We start from the raw sequence: 26,845 nt of genomic DNA, 5'->3' as shown, positions 1-26,845 counted from the left end.
CTTGATTATTTGTTGTAGCTCATTTTCTTCTATTCTTTTAGAGATAACATTCTGAAAGTGAAAATAAGTACTTTGTTATTAGATTTGCATTTCTGACTATTGTAAGCTACAATATTTTCATGCTTTCATTGACATTTACATTCTTTTTCCATAACTGCTAAAGATTTAAATAGCTTGTTGCTTCCCTGCCAAAAATTTGTGTTTCAAATAATACATTTGATGACTTTTCAGAATAACTTGTACAATAAGGTAAACCTATATTTAGGTTTTGAAGTTTCTTTTAAAATTTTGTTCTTGGGCAGCCTGGGTGGCTCAGGTTTAGCACCGCCTTCAGCCCAGGGTGTGATCCTGGAGACTCAGAATCAAGTCCCATGTCTGGCTCCCTGCATGGAGCCTGCTTCTCCCTCTGCCTGTGTCTCTGCCTCTCTGTCTCTCTCTGTCTCTCATGAATAAATAATAAATAAATAAATAAATAAATAAATAAATAAATAAATAAATAAATAAAATCTTTAAAAAAATAAAATAAAATTTTGTTCTCTGCTTTTTACATCCACACCCCTGAAAAACTAAAATTTTCGTACAAATTCCAAAAATATAGATTATCTGACCTGAATGTTTTGCAGAGCATGTAAGTGGCATGTATTAATGTCAGTTTTGAGGCAAGAAATGCTGTTCTTTCAGGGGTGCCTGACTGGCTCAGAAGGGCATGAGACCCTTGATCTTGGGCTTATGAGTTTGAGCCCCATGTTGTGTGTAGAGATTAACTTAAATAAACTTTTTAAATAATTAAAGTTAATTTCAGTTAGAGATACAGTGATCCAGAAAAAAATTATAAGAAACATTGAGAGGAGGGGTTAAATTGAAAAACCTATCCTAGTGATTACAACAAGAAAGTAAAAAATATTGTAGGTTCTTAAAAAACAAGATAGAGGGGAGGGTCCATGAATGTGAGATTTTCAAACCTTGCATAATGAATAGGGTGATGGTAATAGTATTATAGAGTGAGTTTCTGGGCCACTGTAAACAATAGTTATAAGCCATTTCTGTTACAGTATTTAAGTAAGAATGGGAATTGTTATGTAGGTTTTTTTTTTTTTTTTAATTTTTTTAAAAGACTTATTCATTCAGAGAGAGCGAGAGAGAGGCAGAGACACAGGCAGAGGAGAAGCAGGCCCCATGCAGGAAGCCCGATGCGGGACTCAATCCCGGGTCTCCAGGATCATGCCCCAGGCTGCAGGCGGCACTATAAACCACTGCGCCACTAGGGCTGCCCGTTATGTAGGTTTTAAATCTTTCTGTGCTGAAGAGGAGGAAATACTATAAAGGACAGTATTACATCAATTGAAAAAAGGACAATGTGGATTGTATGTTAAAGTATCAGTGTAAACTTATACAGTTGACAGTACTGTGGTTATATTAAAGAATATCCCTGTTAGGAAATACACATTGAAGTACTTAGGCATAAAGGACCAGAATGTATGTAACACCCTCCAATGGTTTAGAAAAAAATGTACACATCCACAGAGTCTGTACACTTAAATGATGAAACAAATGGAATAAAATGCTGACAGTAAATCTAGTTAAGATACACAGATGTGGGGATCCCTGGGTGGCTCAGCGGTTTAGCGCCTGCTTTGGCCCAGGGCGCGGTCCTGGAGTCCCGGGATCGAGTCCCACGTCGGGCTCCCAGCATGGAGCCTGCTTCTCCCTCCTCCTGTGTCTCTGCCTCTCTCTCTCTCTCTCTCTATGTCTATCATAAATAAATAAGTAAATCTTAAAAAAAAAAGATATACAGATGTTCCTTATTCTATTTTTATTTTTGCTTCTTTCTATAAGTTTGAAATTATTCCCAAATAAAGGTTTTTTTTAAAGGATCTAGAGTAAAAAGGGTTATATATGACAAGTGTTTTGGAAACTAATGTATAGTATTTGATACACATAGGTGAGCAAAAAACTAATCCCTTTATATTGGCCTTATACCTAATCCTGATTATTTTCCCTTTTTTTAGTAGGATAGAATTATCTGTTACTATGACAGACATTCTAAAAACTTTGAGCTGTAAACCTATCAAATTGCATGTTCATAATAAAACCAGTAATTCTTTTTCTTTACATTTGTGGATAGAGCTCTTCAAATTGCTGCTTTTGAATTGGGAATGACATGGATTCTATAATGAGATTCATAGACAACTTCCTATTTGTTTTTAACTGTTTCCCACTCCATTTTAGGGAATGTGAAGTATTCTGTAAGAACCATCCTGCCCCATTTTCAAAAGTCATTACTTTCCACAAGAAGGAACCATTTGAACTAGAAGCATTTTATACTAATTTACATGAAGTGCCTTATCCTGATCCAAGAATTGGTAAGAGAACACACAAAAAAATCTCAGAAACTTTTGCTTTTTGTAAATATATCAGTATTTGAATCAAGGAAATAAATAAATTGATATTTCAGCTAAGCTGACACTGAAAGATACTCATACTTTTTTCTAAACATGCACTTTTGTAGTGCTCAGAGTTTATTCTGGAATAGCAGTAGGTTTGAGTATTTTTAATTCATTTTGACTTCTCTATTTAAAATGCTCTGAAATTTGCCTGAAAGGGGGCGAGGGTCGTTTTTTTATGGAAAAATCCTTAATCAGTAAGTTGAAATTGTGCTGCCAGACTGACTATATATTCTGACTTTAAACTTTGGTTCCCTGGCAACAACCAGAATGCATATCATTGGATTAATACAAAAATGAGAATTGGGGACTGTAATATCTGTTTTAGCTGGATAATCTTTTTAGATACACAAAACAAAGTATAATTTTATATTTAAAAGTGAAGGAATAATTTACGATTCTTAAGTTTTCTATACGTATTGCTTTTATTGATAGACTAAAAAGGGAGCAATATGACTGTTTCAAATACGTTACTTAAAGCAGTAGAAAATTATGGAAGGTGTAACTAGTTTGCCAGGTCTTCCGTAATAAAGAACCACAAACTGAGTGGCTTAAACAGAATTTGTCTCCAGTTCTAGAAGCTAGAAGTATGAAATCAAAGTGTTGACAAGATTCCTTCTGAGAGCTTTGAGGAGAGATCTGTTCCAGGTTCTCTCCTTGGTTGGTACATGGCCATCTTCCTGTTCACATGACATTCTTCCTATATGTGTATCTGTCTCCAAATAAGGACACCAGCCATTGGATTAGAGCCCATCCTGATGACCTCATTTTAATTTTTCTGCTAAGACACTGTCTACCAAACAAATAAGGTCACCTTCTGAGGTACTTGAGAATAGGACTCCATATTAATTTGGGGGTGAGGATCACAATTCAACCTATAATAAAGGTCAACCAAATTTTTACTCTCAGTTTTTCTGCCTAGTGTTCTCTATTATGGATATCATTATATATTATGGATTTTTAAAATAAAATAGAGGGGCACTCAATTGGCTCAGTTGGAAGAGTATGTGACTCTTAAACTCAGGGTTCTGAGTTCAAACCCCATGTTGGGTATAGAGATTACTTAAAAATAAAATCTTGGGATGCCTGGTGGCTTGGTTGAGCATCTGCCTTCAGCCCAGGGCGTAATCCTGGAGTCCCAGGATTGAGTCCTGCTTCGGTTTCCCTGCATGGACCCTGCTTCTCTCTCTGCCTATGTCTCTACCTCTGTGTGTGTGTGTGTGTGTCTCATGAATAAATAAATAAAATTTTTTTAAAAAAATCTTTTTTAAAAATCTTTTAAAAATACTGAAAATAAAACAGTTTCTTCAAGTGAAAGTTAATATGATCTCTGTAGGTATTAGTGACTGAATAACTTTGCAATTTTGCTATAGGGTGAAATTTTTTTAAGTTGCTGTGTTTGTGAATTACCAAGATGATTATGATTTGCAAAACTTACAGCAAAAGGATAATGTCCATTTTGTTTTCAAACTCAGAAGTAGAATTTTGTTATTTTGGTTTTAGAATAGCAATATTATAAAATACTTAAAAGCTATATTGCCTTAAGTCAAACTGTCCTTTGTTGAAATTCCAGCTTACCTTTGTCCTAGTATTGATGATTTGGGGCAGGCTGCTTAACCTGTCTAAATCTTAATATTAGGTTTATTAACATAAAAAAAAGGTGATCTAGGGTCACAATAATCTGGATGTGATAGTTTCATGATTATTTGTCTTCATCTAAAAGATAATAAATTATTGAATGAATGAATTTGAATAGGTTAATCAGAAATCCATGTACTAATGAAAGCACTTTTTTCCTTAAGGGAGCTTCACTATTCAGAATGTTTTGCCTCAGGCTGATGGTGATAGTTCCAAAGTGAAGGTTAAAGTTCGTGTTAACATTCATGGAATCTTCAGTGTGGCCAGTGCATCAGTAATTGAGAAGCAAAATGTAGAAGGGGATCACAGTGATGCTCCTATGGAGACAGAAACTTCATTTAAGAATGAAGGCAAGGATGATGTGGTATGTAGAAGACCTATTGCAAGGTTCCTCTAATAAGTACATTGTTTCTTAATCATAACTGATACCTTATTAGTTGAAAAAAATCTCTGAGGAGATTTTATTGTAGGAATCAGTATAAACTTTTTTGATGAAACATCAAAGAATGATTTTTTAAAGTATAATTTTAAATGCTGACTTCTTTCACATTTTAAACTCTTTAGATACTTTGTATCTTTATTAGCCTTATATGAAACATGTGTTTAGAGTCCTCTTCCTGAATTCTTTTTTATTTCCATTAAAAACTGTATTATGGCTAGCTTTTTAGCTTTCTAGCTTTCTAGCTTTAAAGAGTTCAGATTGATACATTTTGAACTGTACATATACCTTTTCTTAGATTGATAAAGTACATCCTTAATAAAGAATCTATCTGGGCTTAGGGGATATCTGGTTGGTATTTGAACACAATAGTGTGCTGTACACTCAGTAACATTAGTACAAAATTTTGACAGTTTATTTCTTTAGGAAGGAGTTACGTGACCCTTACACTATATTTATTCTTGCTATACTATAGATGCGGGAATCATAGGAGAACGTGATATATTCACAAAGGTTTCATCTTTTTATATGTACTATTTATAAGTTGTTTTTAATGGCCTATGTTAGATTCTTTTTTTGTTCTGATCATAATTGGAGACCCACCCTAGATTTTTTTGTGTATTTGTGTGTATTAAGAATGGATTTTGGGGGTGTCTGGGTGGTAATCAGTTGAGCATCCAGCTCTTGGTTTTAGATTGGGTTGTGCTCTCAGGACTGTGAGATCAAGCTCAGCATGGAGTCTGCTTAATATTCTCTCCCTCTTCCTGCTTGTGCGCTCACTCTCTCTCAAAGATGAATGAATCTTTAAAAATATTTTTTGTTAAATTTCAAGACAATTTCTCCATTGTTTTGAAGTTTTCTTTTTTGTCTGTTTTTATTAATAATTATTCTAAAATCTTCATTGATCAGAATTCTACTGCTCTCTAAAGTACTCCTTTAGAGTAGAATTCTGTTTTTATTAATAATTATTCTAAAATCTTCATTGATCAGAATTCTGCTCTGATCAATGAAGATTTTAGAATAATTATTAATAAAAACAGACAAAAAAGAAAACTTCAAAAAAATGGAGAAATTAAGGAATTTGGCATTTCCTTCCATTTTCCCATGTACTATTTTGCTATTACATCCTTCCTTGAATTGAGAAAAGAAATGTCCTAATCTGTTAGTAAAGATAGTCAATTTTTTATAATTAATGGAAAAATAATAGGTGAAAAGTTTTTTTTTTTTGAAAAGTTGGTTTTCTTAATTGTTCATAATTTGTCAGACATGTAAATTCAATCTGTTAAGATTTATTTTTACTAATATTGAGAGTGCTGTGTATGCCTTTAGGATGAATTCTTCATAACCATTTCAATTTTCTTACCTCTTTTTCTTAAAAGTCTCTGTTGAGACCTTTAGTTTTCTCTATATACTGAATCCTGAGCACTAAAAACAGTAATATGGCACCCATTTTTCTGCCACCTCTAGCATTTCTTATTTTCTGCTTTTATTTTGTCTGGGCTTGAAATTCACTTAGTGTGTCCTTGAGAATGACCTGGATGTGGACTTGAGGGATTCATCTATGAATAAAGAGTATGAGGTTATGACATCTGCTTTTGGCCACTCATAGCCTTATTTGCTTACCATAAGTGTTTTGGCTTATAGGAACATTACAATTAGTTGGTGTTCCCATATAAGGTATTTTTTCTAGATAAGTAAGATGTTCCTAAATATTCCGTCTCCAACATATATAATCAAGGAAAAAAGAAAGGTTAACATCATGCATCATATCCTTGGCATTTTTGGCTAGCATACTCCAAATATATTATTTCTTTTTAAATCCCTACCATAGTTGATACAATAGGTATTGAATAAATTGTAGTTTATTTCCAAATCATTGCTAACAAGGGGTGATGGTTGAGTATCCTGTGTAGAAAGTATCCTGTATGCTCTATTTCTTAATGGTTCTCTCTGGAATTTGTTTACCAAATTCTGTATCTAGAAGTTTAAAAGCATAGGGCTTATGTACCATTATAAGTCATTTCTCCCTTCCTTCCAAAAAATGAGAACCAAATCAGAGTAGACTTTGGAAGATAACTGCTTTCAGTTTTAGAGGAGAAGGTAAAGTAAGTGGTACTAAGTTCTTTTTACTTTTTCCTGCCTGCCTGACACTGTTGGCTCTGACATAAATCCAGTAAGCAGCAGGAGTCTTTTTTTTTTTTTTTTGTCTTTTACCTGAGTCGATTTATGAAACATTATTTTATGAGCCTCTTTTTTTCATTAAAAATTAAGATAGCTTTGATTTTCCTGAAAAAAAATCAAAACAGAATGTTGATTTTTCTTTAAAGTAGATCTCAAAATTAAATTGATACTTCTAGGTATATATATTAATGTATGGTCATACTAAGAAGTTATCACAGCTTAGGCTTTATCACAAAACCAGAGATCAGAAAGACTATATGCTATTCATTGTACTAATATACTTGGATTTTACTATTTGTGGTTTATCCTTTTATTTTTTCAAAATATCCAATTACATGTACCAGGTACTGTTTTAGGCACTGAGGATATGATATAGTGATAGCCAAGGAAGAAAAGGTCCCTATCTATCTGTAACTTACATTCTAGTGGGAAAGGACAGGCTAGAAGAAACAAGATACTATATAAATATACAGGAAATTGAGGGGGGATGCATAGTGGACACTATGTGATAGTGATGAGGAAAGCCACTTGTGAGGAAGGAACAGGTAAGCCAGCCTGAAAGATGAAAAAGCAGTTTGGGGCAGCCCAGGTGACTCAGCGGTTTAGTGCCGCCTTCAGCCCCAGGGCATGACCCTGGAGACCTGGGATTAAGTCCCGCATCAGGCTCCCTGCATGGGGCCTGCTTCTCCCTCTGCCTGTGTCTCTGCCTCTCTTTCTGTCTCTCTCTGTCTCTCATGAATAAATAAATAAAATCTAAAAAAGAAAAAGCAGTTTGAAGGTAAGGAGTGGGTTTGTAGTTGTCTGAAGAGAGTGAATAACAAGTATAAAGTCCCTGAGGCAAAAAGCCGCCCCCCACCTTTTTTTAAACAAGTACAAGGGTAGCTGATGTATGAGATACAGGAGTGGAGAAGGTGGGGAGAGTGTCACGAAAAAAAATAAGGTAGGTCAAGGGACAAATCCAGTAAAGTCTTTATGTAGGTCATGATAATGATTCTGGATTTTATTCTTTTGGTTTTTTTAAAGATTTACTTACTAATTTTTTTTAAAGATCTTATTTATTCATGAGAGACACACACAGAGAGAGAGACAAGCAGAGGGAGAAACAGGCTCCATGCAGGGAGCCTGAAGTGGGGCTCGATCCCAGGTCTCCAGGATCGCACCCCAGGCTGAAGGTGGCACTAAACCACTGGGCCACCAGGGCTGCCCTGCTTACCTATTTTAAAGAGAAAGCATGACCTAGAAGGGCGGGTGCGGGAGAGAATATCAAGCAGATTATACACTGAGCACAGAGCCCACGGTGGGGCTCAGTTTCATGACCCTGAGATCATGACATGAGCTGAAACCAAGAGTCAGACACTTAACCAACTGCACCACCCAGGCACCTGTGGATTCTTAATTGCTTTTTATTTAGCAAGTAACTGTAAGCACTAGAATGTGTATTTGGATATAGCAGGGAACAAAAAAATGATCTCAACCCTCATGGAATTTAAAATCTATTAGAGAAGCCAGAGTCTAGAAGCACTTCTTCAATTTCCCCACTGTGGATATTTGTATGAACCTTCTTAAGTCATTTCAAGTTACTCTCAAATAAGTTGTAAGCTGTACAGCTTTCCACTTTTAATATATCTGAAATCAGGGCACGTCTTGCAGATGATCATATCCTCTACTCACTGTTGCTGATGGCAATTATCATGATACACTTCTCATCACCTGTACATGTGTGAATTTGGTTGCTATTCCCAGTGGCATGACTAGGCAATGGCACCTTGACATTTCTGTCAACAAATTAAAGACCATTCATGGAAGGGCTTTGAGTCATGGTTGTCTGAAAACAATCTACTGACTCCTTAGTACGATAAAGAAAACACTTGAAGAATAGGTATCAGTGGCTTATAAGAAAATATTAGAGACCATACTAGAGCAATTTTTAAACAAATGCTGGGTAACTAATGCTATTGATGGCACAGCGGACAATATTGTGTAGAAAAATACTTCATTAACTGATTTAAAAGAGTTGGATTATGAATGTGAAGTTTTAGAAATACCTTAACCACTTTATATGTTTATCTTTTAGAGATATAAACACAATAGAAGAGCTCTTTCAATAAGTATAAAGTTAAAAATGCTAACTGATTTTGGCTACTTAATTGGCAGCATTTTTTTCTTAGTCTTACATGAAATAGAATTGTGTGCCTTCTTCATTACACTAACTCACCACTATATTACTTTTTTCACCTCTTTTCAATTAGGTAGGGGAAATTGTACATTTGGAAGTTGGTTATGGAGGTGGTGAGGAGTGGAATATCAGAAACACTTGTTTTTTTAAAAAATATTTTCAAAGATTTATTTATGTATTAGCGTGCAGGGAGAGGGGCAGAAGGAGAGAGAGAATCCTCCAGCAGACTTCCCACTGAGGGTGGAGCCCAACGCAGGACTCCATCCCAGGAGCCTGAGAGCATGATCTGAGCCAAAACCGAGAGTCAGCTGCTTACCCAACTGAGCTACCCAGGCATCCTGGAAATAATTGACCCTTTAACTACAAAGAACACTGGTGTAAATTATCGTCTAACTTATTTTTCTCTCTGGCACAAATAAGTACTATTCATGATAGCCTCCAAGGTAGTTTATATTTTATATATTATAATCTGAATATATTAGAAGACAAATTATACTGATTGCTGAATTCCAAGCTTGCTTCTTTTTAGGAGGATGGTCATAAATAGGGTTAAGAAAGACCAGGAAAATCTATTACTTGTGATTATTTACCAAGTAGAATCTATTTTAATAGTCTTATTGATTGAAAGTTTGTCCTGTAGACATTAAAAAATCTTTGAAGTTTACATTTTAATAATACAGAGACATCTGCTTTGAAAGTTTGGATGTACTGAGTATTTTACTACATTTAAAAAATACCGAATTTATGTAATACACATATTTTGTATCTTATTTTCCCACATTAAGTTCTTTATAAACATTTGTCAAATTTAATGTTATTTTTTTTCATAAGCTTATCCTTGTGAATTTAGGTTGTTGAATTTAACTTGAGAACAGTTTTCCTTTTTTTTTTTTTTTTTTTTTGCAGTTATTTGGCCACAGCTGAATGAAACCATTTATTCACATAGCATCAAATAGATCTTTTTCTTTTCCTTAATCTGTTTATTGGTATTCTCATTTGAAAAACAACCTTCTGGGATCCCTGGGTGGCTCAGCGGTTTAGCGCCTGCCTTTGGCGCAAGGCGCGATCCTGGAGACTCGGGATCGAGTCCCACGTCGGGCTCCCGGTGCATGGAGCCTGCTTCTCCCTCTGCCTGTATCTCTGCCTCTCTCTCTCTCTCTCTGTCTGTGACTATCATAAATAAATAAATAAATCTTAAAAAAAAAAAAAAGAGTAAAGTTTTTTAAAAAAAGAAAAAAAAAGAAAACCTTCTACTGTACTATGTTCACATATTACAAAGCAGTTTTTAACACTAAGATGCTGCTTATTAAAAAAAAAAAAAGGAAGACACTGTACAAATATTTGCAATTACGTATTTTCTATCCAGGATAAAATGCAAGTTGACCAAGAAGAAGGAGGGCAGCAAAAATGCCATGCTGAACATACCCCAGAAGAGGAAATCGATCATACAGGAACCAAAACAAAGGTATGTTTTACTATTTTTATGATTGTGTCTTTTAGAGATTGATGTTTTGAGTAATATATTTACTTTATATTGCATGCTTTTAATAGAGTTGATATTTTAAATCTTAGTAATGTGGAAAAGTATAGAAACCTATAACCAGAATAAATACAATTCAGGGAATTATAGAGGATTTTTAAAAAGAATGAACCCTAATAATATAAGTAAAATTATCTCCTTGGTAGGAAAAAAAATGCATTTTTCAGTAATTTTTTGTTTCATCAAAAACAATGTAATCCCAGAAAAATAGGAAATGGAATAAGCTAAGTGAAGAAAACTTAAATTGACAGTAAATTTTTTTCTTTCATCTCAAAATTAACTAAGCATTTTGCTGCATATCATAAAACATTTTCCTTTGTGCAAAAATATTTTTGAAAGTAAAACTTTAAAGGATAACTCTTTCATTGAAAGTCATTATTTTATTGAGACAGTCCTTGCCAATAAAAGGGAGAGACCCCAACCCAATGACCTAGATGAATGTGGCTCCTGCTCTAAATACCATCTTCAACAGGTTTTTCTAACCTGAACAGAATTGAATCTATATTGGTTAGAAGTACAGATTTTCTTCAGAGGTTATAAAAATTCAGTTTCAAATCCTAGGCTCTCCAATAACTTAAAAATTGAAACCTATTTTTCTGGATTTTTAATTTTATTTGATATTTTTGGCTTTAATTGTTTAACAGCTTGAAATACAGTTTACACACCATATAGTCCACCAATTTTAAGTGTACAATTCAATGGTTTTTAATACAGAGTTTTGCAACTATTATTACAATAATTTTTACAGCGTTTCACCACCCAGGAACTGCCCGGCTGTTTTCCAGGATGGTTTCAACATTTTATAATCTTGTCAGCAATTTATGAGGGTTCCAGTTTCTCCATTTCCTTACCAACTCTTGTTATTTTCCTTTTTTTTTTTTTTTTTTCGTTATTGTTGTCCCTAATGGGTTTGAAGTGGCATCTCATTGTGGCTTTAATTTGCATTTCCATCCCAGTAGTTTTTATATTAAAAGATTTAGTGTACACAGAGTATAAAATACTACCCATATTAAAATAGTATTAAGTAAAATAGATGGTAATAGTTTTGATTTTTTTTTTGTTTCATCTTGAAATCACTTAAATCTATTTTCAGACTGCCTTTAGAAATTTATACTTCTCTTGGATTTCTCTCTGCAGTCAGCTCCCTCAGACAAACAAGATCGATTAAACCAGACCATTAAAAAAGGAAAAGTCAAGAGTATTGATCTGCCTATTCAGAGCAGCCTGTGTAGACAGTTGGGCCAAGATCTTCTCAACAGCTACATTGAAAATGAGGTATGTAAATCTCAGGTGATGTTAAAATAAGTGGTAGTGTATTCTGAAATTTTTGTAGAAGTCAATGATTATTCACCACTACCACCCCCACCCCCTCCCCCCACCGCCGCCAATTTTGGGAACTAGTCCATAACTTAAGGAATTATTAAATAAATCATTGAACTACTTTATTTTGGACAAAATACTGAGCTATATTAATGTCATGTACAGTGTAGCTTTTATCAGAGCTATGTGAAAAAACATGCGTTTTCTCCACTATAAAGAAAGACCATTCTAATACTATTGATTCTTACCCCCTTGTTACTCTGAGTTTAACGCTAACACCCAACACAGTCTAAGGTGAAGTATTAACAGCTCCCCTCTTCTAATGTGTTGTTCTTAAAGATAAGGCTCTATTCAAAATGTTTGTCTGACTTAGGTTTAGTACTTCTTAAGATCTGTTGTCATTCTTGAAATTTTCTTTACATGTCTGTGTGTTTAATTTTACAGTCTCTTGAGGAAGAGTTTTGTTGCTTGACTAGCAGTTGTGTAAAAAGTAATTTTATTTTTAAAAGTTTTATTTAAGCAGTGGTTATTTTTACAGGCTTGGCTGTCGTTAAAGAAGGTCAATTTTCTTTGAAGTTCCCCATATTCTCCCATAGGTGTGTGTGCGTTATTCTTGGAATTCTTCAAGAGATTTTGACTTTACAGTTTTTTGTCTATTTATTAACTAATAAAATGCATTGCTGCATTTTAGGCAAAGCAAGCATTCCTGAAGACCTGAGTAATTCAGAATTTGTTTTGAGACTAATTTCCCCAAATATGCCAAAATAAATTGTAGACAAGTGCTGCTGTAGCAAACTTTGTGTATAAAATCTTTCTTAAGGTTTTAAATGTCTCACTATTTTAGATTCCAAATGTCAGTGCACTGTAGTCTTCTGTTTAAAACATTATGTTTCTGTTAAAGTGAAAATTTTGGGTATTACAATCCTCAGATTCTTTCTTTGCTTTAATTATAACAATAATCATATTTTCTAGCCTCTTTACATGAGACTTTGATGTCTCATTTAATCCTCAAAACAAACCTGTGAGGTATAAGTACTGTTAGAGGTTTATGTTTTACAGATGAGGAAACAGGAACAGGTGGACTAAATCATCCATGACCAGAGAGTACCTTTGAGTTGGATCTGGGTAGTCTGTTTCAAAGCTCAAGATCACAACCACTATATTATATCTTCTCCCAGAGCTAATATTTATTCGGGATGAGTTATGTGCTAGCCACAATACTAAAATTTTATGTGAAATATGTCCATCTTACTAACAGCCCTAAGAGATAGCTAGTTGTATTCTGTTTTAGGATAAGAAAACTGAGGCTTAGAGGTTCAGTGACCTTCCTGTGATCTCAAAACTAGTAAATGGGGAGCCAGGGAATTGAATCCTGGTATGTACAATGACATGGTCTATGTGGGGTTTTCAAAATAGCTTTATTGAGATACAATTCACATAACCTACAGTTCACCCATATAAAGTGTACAGTTCAGTGCCTTTGTAATATTACACATTACTAATATTTAAAACTGTAATAAAATGTATATAACCTGAAATTTACTATTTCATTGAAGTGTACAACAATTCAGCGGCATTATTAAATTCACAATTTTGTGCAATTGTCACCACTGCCTATTTCCAAAACTTCTTCATAACCCCAGAGAGTCTTTAATCATTAATAACTTACTATTCTTCCCTTCTCCCCCCAATAAACTCTGGTCACTTTCTGTCTCTGTGGATTTGTCTATTCTAGATAAATCATATGAATGTAATCATAAAATATTTGTCCTTTGTTGTCTGGTTTTGTACACTTAGCATCGTATTTTCAAAGTTCATGTGTATTGTAACATGTATCAGAACTCTATACCTTTTTATAATAGAATAATATTGCACTGGATATATACATTTTATTTAACCATTCGTTTTTACCTTTTGGCAATTGTGAATAATGCTTTTGTGAGCATTAGCATACAAATAGCTGTTTTGAATTCCTTTGATTATATACCTATAAGTGAAATTGCCGGTCATATTGTAATTCTTTGTGTAGCTTTTTGAGGAACCAACAAATTGTTTTACATAACAGCTATAGCATTTTACATTCCCAATTAGCAGTGTTTCAAGGGTTAAAAATTCTTCACATCCTAACACTGTCCATTTCTTATGATCCATGTCTTTGATTATAGTCATTCTAGTAGGTATGAAGGGGTTTGGGTTTGCATTTCCCTAATGCATATTATTATTATTTTTTAACTGAGGTCTAGTTGATACACGATGTTACTTTAGTTTCAGATACACAACATAGCAATAAACCAGTCTATATATACATCATGGTATGCTCACAAGTGTGGCTCTCATCTCTCACTATGCACTGTTATCATACCATTGACTGTATTCCCTATGCTGTACCTTTTATCCCCATGACTTATTCATTCCATAACTTTAAGCCTGTATCTCCAGTTTCTCCACTCCTTTTCACCTATTTTGCCCATCCGCCCACCCATCTCCCCTCTGGCAATCATCCCTTCTATTTATGGGCCTATCTTTGCTCTTTGTTTATTCATTTGTTTTGTTTTTTAGATCACATATAAGTGAAATCATGGTATTTGTTTCTGTCTAACTTGTTTCACTTAGCATAGGTCCATTATACTGTTGCAATTAGCAAGATTTCATCCTTTATAATGACTAATACTCCATTACCCACACACGGCCCACACCCTCTTTATCCATTCATCTATCAGTGGATACTTGGATTGTGTCTGTTTCTTGGCTATTGTAAATCATGCTGCAATAAACATGGGGGTGAATACATCTAATTATTTTTGTTTTCTTTGGAAAAATACCCAATAGTGGAATTATTAGATCCACCTCCATACTGTTTTCCACAGTGGCTGCACCAATTTACATTCCCACCAACACTGCATGAGGGGTTTTCTCCATACCTTCACCAACACTTGTTATTTCTTGTCTTCTTGATTCTAGCCATTTTTACAGTTATAAGGTGATATCTCATTGTGGTTTTGATATGCATTTCCCTGATGACTCTCCTGCATAGTCTTAATAGCAACTAATCTAAACATTTTGAATAGGGGAAGATGATAATGCAAGATAAATTAGAGAAAGAAAGAAATGATGCTAAGAATGCTGTTGAAGAATATGTATATGATTTTAGAGACAAGCTGGGCACAGTCTATGAAAAATTCATCACTCAAGAAGTAAGTCTAAATTTTATAATTTTTTATTAGAACTATTTGAGGGGCACCTGGGTGGTTCAGTCAGTTAAGCATCTGACCCTTGATTTTGGCTCAGGTCATGATCTCATGGGCTCCATGCTCAATAGGGAGTCTGCTTCTCTCTCTCTCCCTCTGCCCCTCCCTCCCCTCTCTCTCCCTCTGCCCCCTCCCAGTCCACTCTCTCTTGTTTGAAATATTGAAAATATTGGAAAAACATTGAATATTGAAAAAACGACTGAAAAAATCTTGTTTGACAATGTTAATACAAATTATGTAAATAAACATACCAAATGTGTTACTGTTGCCAATCTCCTTGAGCCATTTTAGGAATGGTTCTTAGTTATTTCTCTTAATTGTAGAACTATGGTGAAAAACATGTTTATGAATACAAAACCAGAAAATCTGAAATTTACTCTTTTATACTTGAAAAACATTCCTTTGATAACTTTTATTTCTAAGGAGAGCATTTTTCAGTCAGTGTCTCTTAAATGTATAATTAGGACTTGAGTAAACTGTCTGCAATATTGGAAGACACAGAAAATTGGCTTTATGAAGAAGGAGAGGACCAACCTAAACAAATTTATGTGGATAAGCTTCAGGAACTAAAGGTAAATTCTTTAAAGTGCATGTTAGTTTTGAATAAAACATTAAGTTTTCCTAAAAATTATGCTTTAAAAGCAGTCTATTTTTAATAAATATATTGCAAAATACTAAAGAAAGATATATGTAGAAAGAATTATTTTCTGATCTTAAAAGCATTTTTAGAGGTCAGTAATTCTACATGAGATTGAAATCAAATGTATACTCATATTTGTTAGGATTTTCAGATATGAATACGTAGCAGATGATTAGAGCGTTACTACTTTTACATTAGCCATGTATTTCTGAAATGTCATTAAGAAGTGATTTGTGAACCTGATCCCTTCTTATCCATTAGAGTATACACCCTTTCTCTGCTTCTCTCCCCCTTCACTGTTAAGATTTTGAAGAGTAATATACAGCCCTTTTGTATTTTCACATTGCAACTGTAATGGACACCTGACCAGTGAAGAAATTCAAAAATAGTTTTCCTGCTCTTAAATATCCTTCCACAAAGAAATAGATCTGGCCACCAAGTCTCCTTTTCTAGGTCAATGGTATGATTTTTAAAAAGGACCATTATTACTCTTTTCTTTCTGCTTGTCTACTTTGAAAAAAATACTTCTAAGTTCAGATTACAAGGATGATAGGAAATTTCTTTTCTTCTTAATGTAGATCATAGCAATACTTTAATGTTCACATGAATTACCAGGAGCTCTTGCTGAAATGCAGACTAGGATTCAATATATATATCTGAAGGTGGTAGGCCCATTAATCTGCATTTTTAACAAGCCTCCAAGAAATTCTGATGCTGCTGGTCATTGAGCCATTCTGACTAGCAAGGGAAAAACAGATGACATTGATAATGATTCCTAGACTATGGAAAAAGGCAGCTTTAGGACTTGGGGGAGGCAGGGAATGTAAGAAAAGTTACTTACAAGCAAAAGTGTTAATATCTTGCAAAGGTTAAAATTGCCTTTATGCCAGTAAATTACTTCCAAATGGAATAATTAGAAAGCAACTAGAAAACCTAAACTTATGATAACGAAACTAGGTTTTATCACATTTTATCTTGGAGGTGGTGTTATTCCCCATGTCCCTAAGAGAATGTATATATTTTGGGCATTAGGAGCAGCCAGGTAGCTGGGGTCAGTAGAAATAACTGAAAAGCCCAGCAGCTCTTCAGATTATTTCACCCCAAATATATAAGTAACCACATAAGTGAATGTTACAGAAGTTCCCACAGGCTTTTGTGTTGTGGTTGTTGTTGGCTGTTAAAAAATACAGTCCTTGGTCCTCTTTCAAAAACATTTACAAAAAGGAGTGCCTAGGTGGCTCGCTCAGTCAAGCATCTGCCTTTGGCTCAGGTCATAATCCCAAGGGTCTAGGGTCAAATATCGTATAGAGCTCCCTGCTTCTCCCTCTCCCGCTGCCTGCCATTCCGCCTGCTTTTGTGGTCTATCAAATAAATACAATCTTTAAAATACATATAATACAATAAAAATATGATGTAAATAAACTAAATGCAATTTGGTATCCTGGAACAGAAAATTATGAAGTCCACATGAGGTCTGGAGTTCAGTTAATAGTACTGTGTCAGTGTTGATTTCTTAGTTTTGACAAGTGTATGTAATAAGATGTTAACATTAGAGGATAGCAATGAGAGGGGTACTTGATGCTCTATTATTTCCTTTATAACTTATCTGAAAATCTAAAATTCTAAAAAGCTGATTTTTTTTTAATGTATAAAGAATATAAGAGAAAATAGGTATTCATTGTTCTAATGCATCCCCTCCTCAGAGTTACAGAAGCTGTATATCCAGAAATCCCAGTAATCATGTTGTTTCCAGAGTTATACACAGAAATATTTGAAACCAAGTTTCAAATACATGAATTCTGTACCAAATTGTCCTTATGGTCTTATTTAATACTTCTGTAAGTTTTTAACACCTAACTTTGAAGAAATTAAAAGTGTTGCCTTTGTGTTTGACAGGAATCAAGAAATAGTCTTAATAAATGAGAGATACAAATCATTAGTTAGGCATCTCAGGATTGCATAAGGAAATAACTACTGGAATTTACTTTCATGTAAGGAAACAGAGGAGAGGCCTATTTTTATCTGGCCAGCTTTCTTTCCTATTCATCATCATGTAAAGGTCCAATAAAAGTTGTCTTTTGTTAAAAATTGTTTTCTGTTAATCACTTTTTTCTTTTAAAAAAATTTCGTAACAGAAATACGGCCAGCCTATTCAGATGAGGTACACGGAACATGAAGAGAGACCAAAAGCTTTAAACGACTTGGGAAAAAAGATTCAGCTTGTTATGAAAGTGATAGAAGCATACAGAAACAAGGTACAGAAGACACAAGGCCCACTGCTGATGATGGCATGTGTATAGTTACATGGTAGTGCTGGGTCAATCTGCAAGTTCTCAGCTATAAAGCTATAGTAGTTGTGCCACCAAATTCCAGAAACCTCGTGTACCAAACTTAAAACTTTTTTTTATTGGAAGGGCGCCTGGGTGGTTCAATCATTTGAGTGTGACTCTTGATTTCGCCTCAGGTCATGGTCTTAGGGTCCTGGAATCGAGCCCTGTGCTGGACTCCATGCTGAACTTGGTGCCTGCTTGGGATCCTTTCTCCCCCTTTGGCCTCTGCCTTCCACTCTCCTCTGGCTTATGGGCACGTGCTCTTTCTCTCTCAAAAAAAACCTGTGTTTTTTTTTTTTTATTGGAAAATCATTGTTAAAGGGTACTTCCTTAAAATACACAGTTAATGTGAATTTAATATCTTAAAATTCCACGTGCTCTCTCTCAAAAAAACCTGTTTTTTTTTTATTGGAAAATGATTGTTAAAGGGTACTTCCTTAAAATACACAGTTATGTGAATTTAATATCTTAAAATTCCTTAAAATCACACTTTCATCCAGTGACTAAATCCATTTTTTTCTTAGGGATTTCATTATTGACACAGTGAAAAAAGTTTTCTTGGACTTTGTATTATCACAGGCCTCCTTTGAGACAGGACTCTGTTAGGCTTTATTTTGTTCTTTGGCCTCTTTTGCTTTTGGTTGCTCTTTGTTCTCCAGTCCAGTGGACATTTGTAATCTCCTGTACCCTATATTCTCTCATATATACAAACTAAAATCTATACCCTTAACTTTTCCACTGTTTTTAAGCCTCAAATATTTATATAAATGATCTCTCCTTTTGGACATAACAGTAAGATTTGACAAAATTAAGCTTATCATTTTTTCCCTCTAAACCTGAGAGTAGCAGACTTTTTCTTTAAATGAACAAATAGTAAATATTTTAGGCTTTACAGGCTCCGAGTCGGCCTGAGATTCTCTCTCTCCCCCTTCCCTTATAAATAAATAAAACCTTAAAAAAAAAAAAAGTAGCTAGTTGGATTTGGCCTGCAGGACAAGTTTGCTGACCCTTACGTTAAATATTCACTATAATTTCTCCAGTTTTTACCACTGGTGTTAAAATCAGTAAACAGGAGAGGCTAACACCAGATTCAGGCATGTTATCTTCATAATAACTTAAAAACTGTTTATAGGGCAGCCCGGGTGGCTCAGCAGTTAAGCATCTGCCTTTGGCCCGGGGCGTGATCCTGGAGTCCCGGGATCGAGTCCCACATCGGGCTCCCTGCATGGAGCCTGCTTCTCCCTCTGCCTGTGTCTCTGCCTCTCTCTCTCTCTCTCTCTCTCTGTGTGTCTCTCATGAATAAATAAATAAAATCTTTAAAAAAAATAAAAAATAAACTGTTTATAAAACAGTGAATATAAACACATTTCATGGATTATCTCACTTTATTCTCACAAGGAATATAAGAAAACTGCAGTGCTTAAGGTACTTGTCAAGGATTATACTGGTTGTAAATGATGGAATTCGGATTCCTGAACAGTGTGAAGTTAACATATAGACTCCTAACTGCTATACTACTTTTTGCTACACAATGTGGAAAGAGGTTACTTACTTTACAAATAGATTTTGAATTTTGTAAAGATCATAATCCAGCCAACTGAAAAGAATCCAGGTACTGACTGTGAATATGCCCGCTACTGTCAGTGTCCAAATTGTCCATACAGGTACAAAGAGAGAATATAAGGATAATGGAAAGGTAAGAAGGAAGCAGACAAATGAAAACAAGAATATTTGAAATCTGGCATTAGAGATCCACATACAATTACATGGCCCTGTTCCCCAGATTTTAGTAGTCTTCGAGTGTGCAGATTTTAGATACCCAAAGCAAGACAAGACTTCAATTATATTCAAAGATTTTGAGTTCTTCTTATGTGCCAGGCTGTCATCAGTTCAAGGTGCTCGAACTACAAGCATCAAAGAAGACATTGAACCCATTTCTAATATGCTGCAATAGGGAAAGGTAGGCAGTAAATAAATTAGTCAGATAGAAAAAAAAATAATAATAAAGTAGTCAGATAGAGATAAAGGGCTATTGAAAAAGTCACCAAATGTGGAGGAGATTTGTCAGAAGGGCAGACTAATAAGATGATATACTGTGAGGAAAGAATTAAGGAGGTGAGGGCTCAAGACAACCTAAGTATAAAAGAAAAGGGAAAGTGGTTACAAAACCTCTAGGGGAGGGGATCCCTGGGTGGCACAGTGGTTTGGCGCCTGCCTTTGGCCCAGGGCGCGATCCTGGAGACCCGGGATCGAATCCCACGTCGGGTTCCCGGTGCATGGAGCCTGCTTCTCCCTCTGCCTGTGTCTCTGCCTCTCTCCCTCTCTCTCTCTGTGACTATCATAAATAAAGAAAAAATTTAAAAAAAAAAAAAAAAAAAAAAAACCTCTAGGGGAGAATGTGTTGGAGGAACAGTAAGGAGGCCAGAGTAGCTTAAAACAATGGGAACGGGATTAGCAGTTGCCATATCGTAAAGGGCCTAGTGCCTACTAGGCTGTTGTAGAAGTTTGGCTTTGAGATATCCATTGGAGGTTTTTGACCATAGAACTGATATAATTTGGGGCAGCCTGGGTGGCTCAGTGGTTTAGCGCTGCCTTCAGCCCAGGGCCTGATCCTGGAGACCCGGTTTTGAGTCCCACGTTGGGTTCCCTGCACGGAGCCTGCTTCTCCCTCTGCCTGTGTCTCTGTCTCTCATGAATAAATAAATAAAATCTTAAAAAAAAAAAGAACTGATATAATTTGACTTTTTTAAAGGATACAGAAACACATTAATTGGGATATTAGAATAATAAATGATAGAAGCTTGAACCTTGGATATTGAAGGGGTCAGATATTTGCTCATATTTTAAAGGCAGACCTAGTAAGATCTGGTGACAGATTTTTATGTAAATGTGACCAAGGAGTCAAAAATGACTCTAGAGATATGGCCTGGGAGGATAAAATCAGCCATTTACTAAGATGGGGGGAACTGAGAAGAGTAGGTGGGGGTATAATCAGGACTTTGAAATGTAGGTGGTCATTTCAGTCTTTATAAATAGAAATTCAAATTGAAAGATGGATATAGAGTTGGGAGTTAAGGGAAGAGGTTCAGGCTACATTTTTTGAAAGCATGCATATAAAAGGATGAATGAGAAGGAATTTAAGATGTGATCCATGAAGTAGGAGGGGATTCAAGAAAATGTGGAGACCCAGAAACTGAGTTCAAGATCAAGTATGCATATATGTAATCCTACAAGCAGAAGGAAGCATATGGGATTAAGCTTTGCAGTTTTAAAACACCGCATTCTCCCGGTTCCTTGGCTTTGGAGTACTCTTTCATTCCATTTCCCTTTATTTTCCATGTCCAGTCTGTAATCCAGCAGGTGACCCATCAGGATATCCTCTTTCTGTAGGTGCATTGCCATATCATTCTGGTTGTGTGACTTCCATCCTAAACCATGACTCCTTAGATTGTTTCCTGTATGTTGTGGCTGCAGTTAGTTTTTCAGACAGAACCTTACTCTGTAATTCTCCTTAACTTACCATATTGTTCTGCTGTATATTGAGAATTTTCTGTCTAGCTTGCAGTATGCCTTCTTCCCTTATTTCTCTCTATTTTCTAACAAATTCAATTCCATGCAGCTTCTTTCTTGGCTAAGAACTGTTCTCCTGAATATTGTCCATTAGGCATTTCTTGGCAAACCTGACTTCTTCAGAAAACCTTTCTTTTTAAAAATCGAGAACTGATTTTTTTCTTTCTCCCAGTCTTCAATTCTATGCAATTTGTATGTGGCTTATTTCCGTGGGTACGTGTGAGGCATGCATTCAGTAAGAATCTAAATCTCTTAAAAGGAAATTATTAATTGATGCTTACTGAAATAAATCTGTTACTTAATAGGATGAAAGATATGATCATCTGGATCCTGCTGATGTGGAAAAAGTTGAAAAATACATTAGTGAAGCCATGAGTTGGCTGAACAGTAAGATGAATGCACAGAACAAACTAAGTCTCACTCAAGATCCTGTGGTGAAAGTTTCAGAAATAGTTGCAAAGTCAAAGGTAAGTAACTTATAAAATTCTGTTTAATGTGTTCAAGCATTAAATATTTTTAATGGGAGCCATACTTTGGGAAATATTCAACTTTCAAAAAAACTCAGAGAAACAAATTTAAGGCTAATTTTTAATTTTGCAAAAAAAAAAAAGATTCTAGGTGGGACATCCTGTTCCTTGATTTAGTCACATACACAAGGCTGGTTTTTTACATTTTAAGTGTAATATGGAATGAAATAAAGCAATATGACAATTTCTTACTGCTAAATATGTCATACTTCTAGACTAGATAAGACTTCTAAGTCTCCGTTGTAAAACTTTGCAGTGTAGATGTTTGACATTATTTGAAAACTGTAAAATTCTGTGGTAAAGTTATTTCTGAGATAAACTTCCCAGTCTAAAGATTATCATAGGAAAAAAACACCATGAAAAATATGGAGACGAACAATAATAAAGATCAGCATCTAAGTAGAAAAATGAATAAAGACATTGGATAAGCAATGGACAAAAGGTATACATGTCCTATAAATACATGAAAAGGTGTTCATCCTCCTCAGGTTCTTCTCACCCATTTTTTTTTTCATCTGATTCATGGTTATGTGTTTACATTGTCTTTGTCCTAAGTTGTCAAGGGTGGGAAGAAATGGATGCTCTCCCTGAGCAACTTAGTTGAATTTATTATATTTTGTGTCTGTATATGTATAGAAATTTAAAGAAAGTACACAGGGCAGCCCGGGTGGCTCAGCGGTTTAGCGCCGCCTTCAGCCCAGGGTATGACCCTGGAGACCCGGGATCGAGTCCCGCATCGGGCTCCCTGCATGGGGCCTGCTTCTCCCTCTGCCTGTGTCTCTGCCTCTCTCTCTCTCTTTCTCTCTCTCATGAATAAATAAAATCTTTTAAAAAAATAAATAAATAAAATAAATAAAGTACACATTAACCCAGAGATCACAATTCTAGGAATTCATCATAAATTGAACATTAGATAAGTATAGGCACATAAATACCCTTGCTTATTAATTAGCAAAAAATTGCAATAAACAAATAACCTATCAGTAAGAAACTAGATAAATTGAAGCATCCATACAACACTTTGCAACCATTACATAATTTTAGATACAGAGATCTATTTAGATAGATTTGTACAACATACTGAGTGAAAAAGGAAAGATTACAGAATCTAAATGTACAGCTCTCTCGCTGTATAAATAAATCTAGGAAGTATCTTCATAGATTCGTAGGTTTGCAGGTATGTGTCTGCATGGACATATATCTACAAGAATACTCACCAAAATGTTAATGTTAATCTAGAAGATGAAATTTCAGGTGCTTTTTTAAAAAATCTAGTTCGGTGTATTTTCAGGGTTTTGGGGTTGTTTTTTTTTTTAATCAAATAAAAGTATATTCCTTTCAAGAAGGTTTTGCAAAGAAGCTGTAATAGTTTGCTCCTAATCAAATGAGATATAGGGTGTGGTAAGAGCAGTTTGCCACTAAAACATCCCCCCAGGATGTTAACTCCTTATCTTTCCATCCCTATGCCAATCTCTTGACACTGGTCTTGACGGATTTTAATGGTCTTTTATTTCCTTGTTAAAAAGAAATAAGCCAAGATAGAAAAAAATACATTGTATTTACTTTAAATTATTAAATTACATTCACATTCATGAATTCACATTTTCCTTCAACGTAGTTCTACAATTCCACTTATTAAAGCTGTTTTCATGTAAATATCAATTTATAAAGTAGGTGTTTTTTGATGGCATAATTTAAAGGAATAAATTAAAACTTATTTCTGCCCAAGAAAACTGTCATTATAAGGAACCAGTTTTTAGGAAGATTAGATACAAAGTATTATTATTAAAGATTTAAGAGTTCCCTGTCAACACTAACATGCACTAACCCAGAAGTGATGCTTCATTGACGTATTTGAAGAAACTTGGTTATCTAACTGAGCTAACATAAGTTCAGGAATGTCACAGTAATGTGGAAATTTAGAAAGTTAATGGTAACCTGTTTTGTGGTATTTTTAATATAATCACTTTTCTTCATGTCTTTAGGACCTGGATAATTTTTGTAACCCCATCATTTACAAGCCCAAACCGAAAGTAGAGGTTGCTGAAGACAAAGCAAAAGCTAATAGTGAACACAATGGACCAATGGATGGACAGAGTGGGACTGAAACTAAACCAGATACAACAAAAGACAGCTCCCAGCATACTAAATCTTCTGGAGAGATGGAAGTGGACTAAGTCTTAATTTCACCTTCACATAATTCAAACAGTGCAAGCAACCACAAGGTCCATTCTTCCTTTTACATGTGGTACACACAACATATGTTCAGTTGTTCTTAACCACTTTTTGTCATTTGTTTTTTGCAGTAGTTTTGAAAAGTGTTTTATATTGAGTGCACCTCTGTTCATTTCCATTGCTGCTTATGTGAAGCTTTAGCTGAGTATAGATTTACAAGTCAGTTTTAGCTTTCCTAATACATGTTGTATCAAACATGCAAGACTGATATGTATTTGGCAACAATCTACCTTATTTAAAGCTTCTACTTGGATAAACCTCAACTCCTGTATTCAGGAGAGGATACTGTATTGCACTATTGTTGCAGAAGCATAGATTTAATTGCATCATCATTTTGAAAAACATTGAGATTGATGTGGTTTAAAGCCACTGAGGCACTGACTTTTTTCTAGTTATTGTAGTTATAATTTAAATATTAAAACAGATAATCTCATTGGTGTGCCATGAGAACTTCAAAGTGTTGTCATCACATAAATGAACTAAATCACATGTTAAAAAAGGGAAAACACAATTTTTATGTTACGGTGACACCAGCAGTTTGCATCTTTTATTAGTAATGTGGATTGATGTTTTCTCAGAGTAATTCAGTGTCATTTTCACTTGAAACTTCTGATCTACTTGTCCTGAAGACCAGCTGCTGCTAAAGTAATACTAGCCTAAAGATAAGAAGCATTTTTGATGAAAATACCTTCATGTTAAGGGGGAAATGCTGTTGACCTACTCCGACACGCATCTGTGATGTTGATAGCCTTGTTTCAATTTCAATAGTTGTTTTGGTTTTCTTAATTGATTTTGTTAATATCTTAACACAGGGTAGGGAGAAATGGCACAATGTGTATCGCATTATATACATTTATCACTGATTTACTTAATGTTAAGAAATAGGTAAACACTATTAAATACGCGGTAATACTTGAAAAGAAGTACTTATACCGTAAGTCTTAGGAAATAATGCTTGTAATAAACTTAACTATGTTACATATCAACAGGCAAAATATAGAATGTTACATAAGTGTAATATGATATGATGTGATTAAATTATAGTTCCTGCTGTTACATCACCTGTTCAGATCTTGGCTCCAGTTTTGGTGCTTCTTATATATATTTTATGGGACAAGGGACTGTGAAATTAAGATATTTTAAGGACTTAGTCTGTGCTTCATCACCAGATTTGTTCACATTGTTCAGTTCAGAGGCTTGGAACTATTTAAGTAAGGGAGCAGACTGAAATGACTTTCCAAACCTACAAGAAGCATAGATAATGCCATGGGCACTTGTGTTCCATGCCAATCAACTAGATTAAACCTAAGTTAAAATTTTGAAAGGCTCACTTTTCCCCAAAGCTAAACCTTTATATTAAGAACAATTACTATTGACTTTTCTTAAGTAGTAAAAATTGAGAGTTGAGTATCTTTAGGGATAGTCATTATATCTCACAAATAGTTCTCTTAAGAGAGATTTTGTTTCTACAATGTAGTCTGCACTGAAAGGGGAGAGTATGGAGCGGTGCATTTGCAGGGATTTTTATTCATCCCTTTTGAGGGAGATGTCCATTTTTTGGATTAAAAAATCCTATAGACCCAATATATTTTTAATGTCTTCTAGTCTTTAAATTTAACCTTGTCTGAATACTCTAAAAGTGAACTAATCATATCCATTAGTAATGAAGTACTTTTTGTTTTCTTTGAAGCATCAGTTACTTTCCTTCAAAAGTTGAACAAAAAGGTTCATTTCAGGAAGTGCATCAAAGTTAGGAATATTTCAATACTACACATTGGGAGTTTATAGCTTTTTTTGAGTTAACAAGAAAATTACCCACTTCGTTAGGAGCTATATAGTTCCAAAATTTATTGTGAACAAATGAGGAAATAACCCTTTCTGCATCTGAATTGTCTAATTATGCCTGACATATTCTGTTCCTTCTCTTTAGTTTATATAGTTCTGTGTTTTAGTCAGATATATAACATTCCAGTTTTTGCAGTTATAGAACATTTTACTTAAGTACATCCAAAGATAGTTTGTATACTTTCCCTACTCATTCAGCTAAAATGATATTTTCAAAAGCCCTTTAACCTTATGATGTGGTTATTTATTGAATATGTTAATAAAGGAAAATTCATTCTCCTTAATACAGTTTTGGGTAGAAGATATGGTTCAGTTTAATTTTGATCTGCACTGAAATATATGCAAGACTAGATGAGAAAACTTTTCTTCAAAATAAAAAGCCCACTATTTTAGAAGTTATTTTAAAAGACAGAAAATTAGAATGTTTTCTTAAGATCAAATATGAACCGAATATGTAAAAAATATCTAAGATGATTACTACACTTTGGAAAAATAGAAATTACTTGATTTCAGAATCCAACTCCTGATACCCCATACTGTGATTATAAAAAAAAAAAAAGATTGCTAAATAAGTTTGTGATGTTTCAGGTCCTTAGCAATATACAGAATTCTTACGTTTTAAAACAATTAGAAACAGCACACCAAAGAATTGGGCTTTTGGAATAAACAGATAATCTTAGTTTAAGAGTATAATTTAATTGGACTTTCATTA

The 26,845-nt window shown here is 34.6% G+C and overlaps 1 protein-coding gene across 1 annotated transcript in view; it reads left to right on the top strand.

Annotated features, from left to right (window-relative positions):
• The window catches only part of HSPA4L (heat shock protein family A (Hsp70) member 4 like), a 52,260-nt gene extending 26,916 nt beyond the window's left edge, over positions 1-25,344 (top strand). Inside the window, exons 11-19 of the mRNA XM_026014305.2 lie at positions 2,230-2,363; positions 4,247-4,446; positions 10,245-10,343; positions 11,556-11,693; positions 14,807-14,932; positions 15,451-15,558; positions 17,762-17,881; positions 21,832-21,993; positions 24,039-25,344. Coding sequence (XP_025870090.1) covers positions 2,230-2,363; positions 4,247-4,446; positions 10,245-10,343; positions 11,556-11,693; positions 14,807-14,932; positions 15,451-15,558; positions 17,762-17,881; positions 21,832-21,993; positions 24,039-24,230 — 1,279 coding nt within the window. The 3' untranslated portion in view covers positions 24,231-25,344. The remainder of the gene's footprint in view (positions 1-2,229; positions 2,364-4,246; positions 4,447-10,244; positions 10,344-11,555; positions 11,694-14,806; positions 14,933-15,450; positions 15,559-17,761; positions 17,882-21,831; positions 21,994-24,038) is intronic.
• Positions 25,345-26,845: the final 1,501 nt, after the last annotated feature.

The sequence above is a fragment of the Vulpes vulpes genome, chromosome 4 (assembly GCF_048418805.1).
Source record: "Vulpes vulpes isolate BD-2025 chromosome 4, VulVul3, whole genome shotgun sequence".
Lineage (NCBI taxonomy): Eukaryota > Metazoa > Chordata > Mammalia > Carnivora > Canidae > Vulpes > Vulpes vulpes.
The sequence above is the reverse complement of the archived record's forward strand: the minus strand, read 5'-3'. Positions and strand labels throughout refer to the sequence as shown.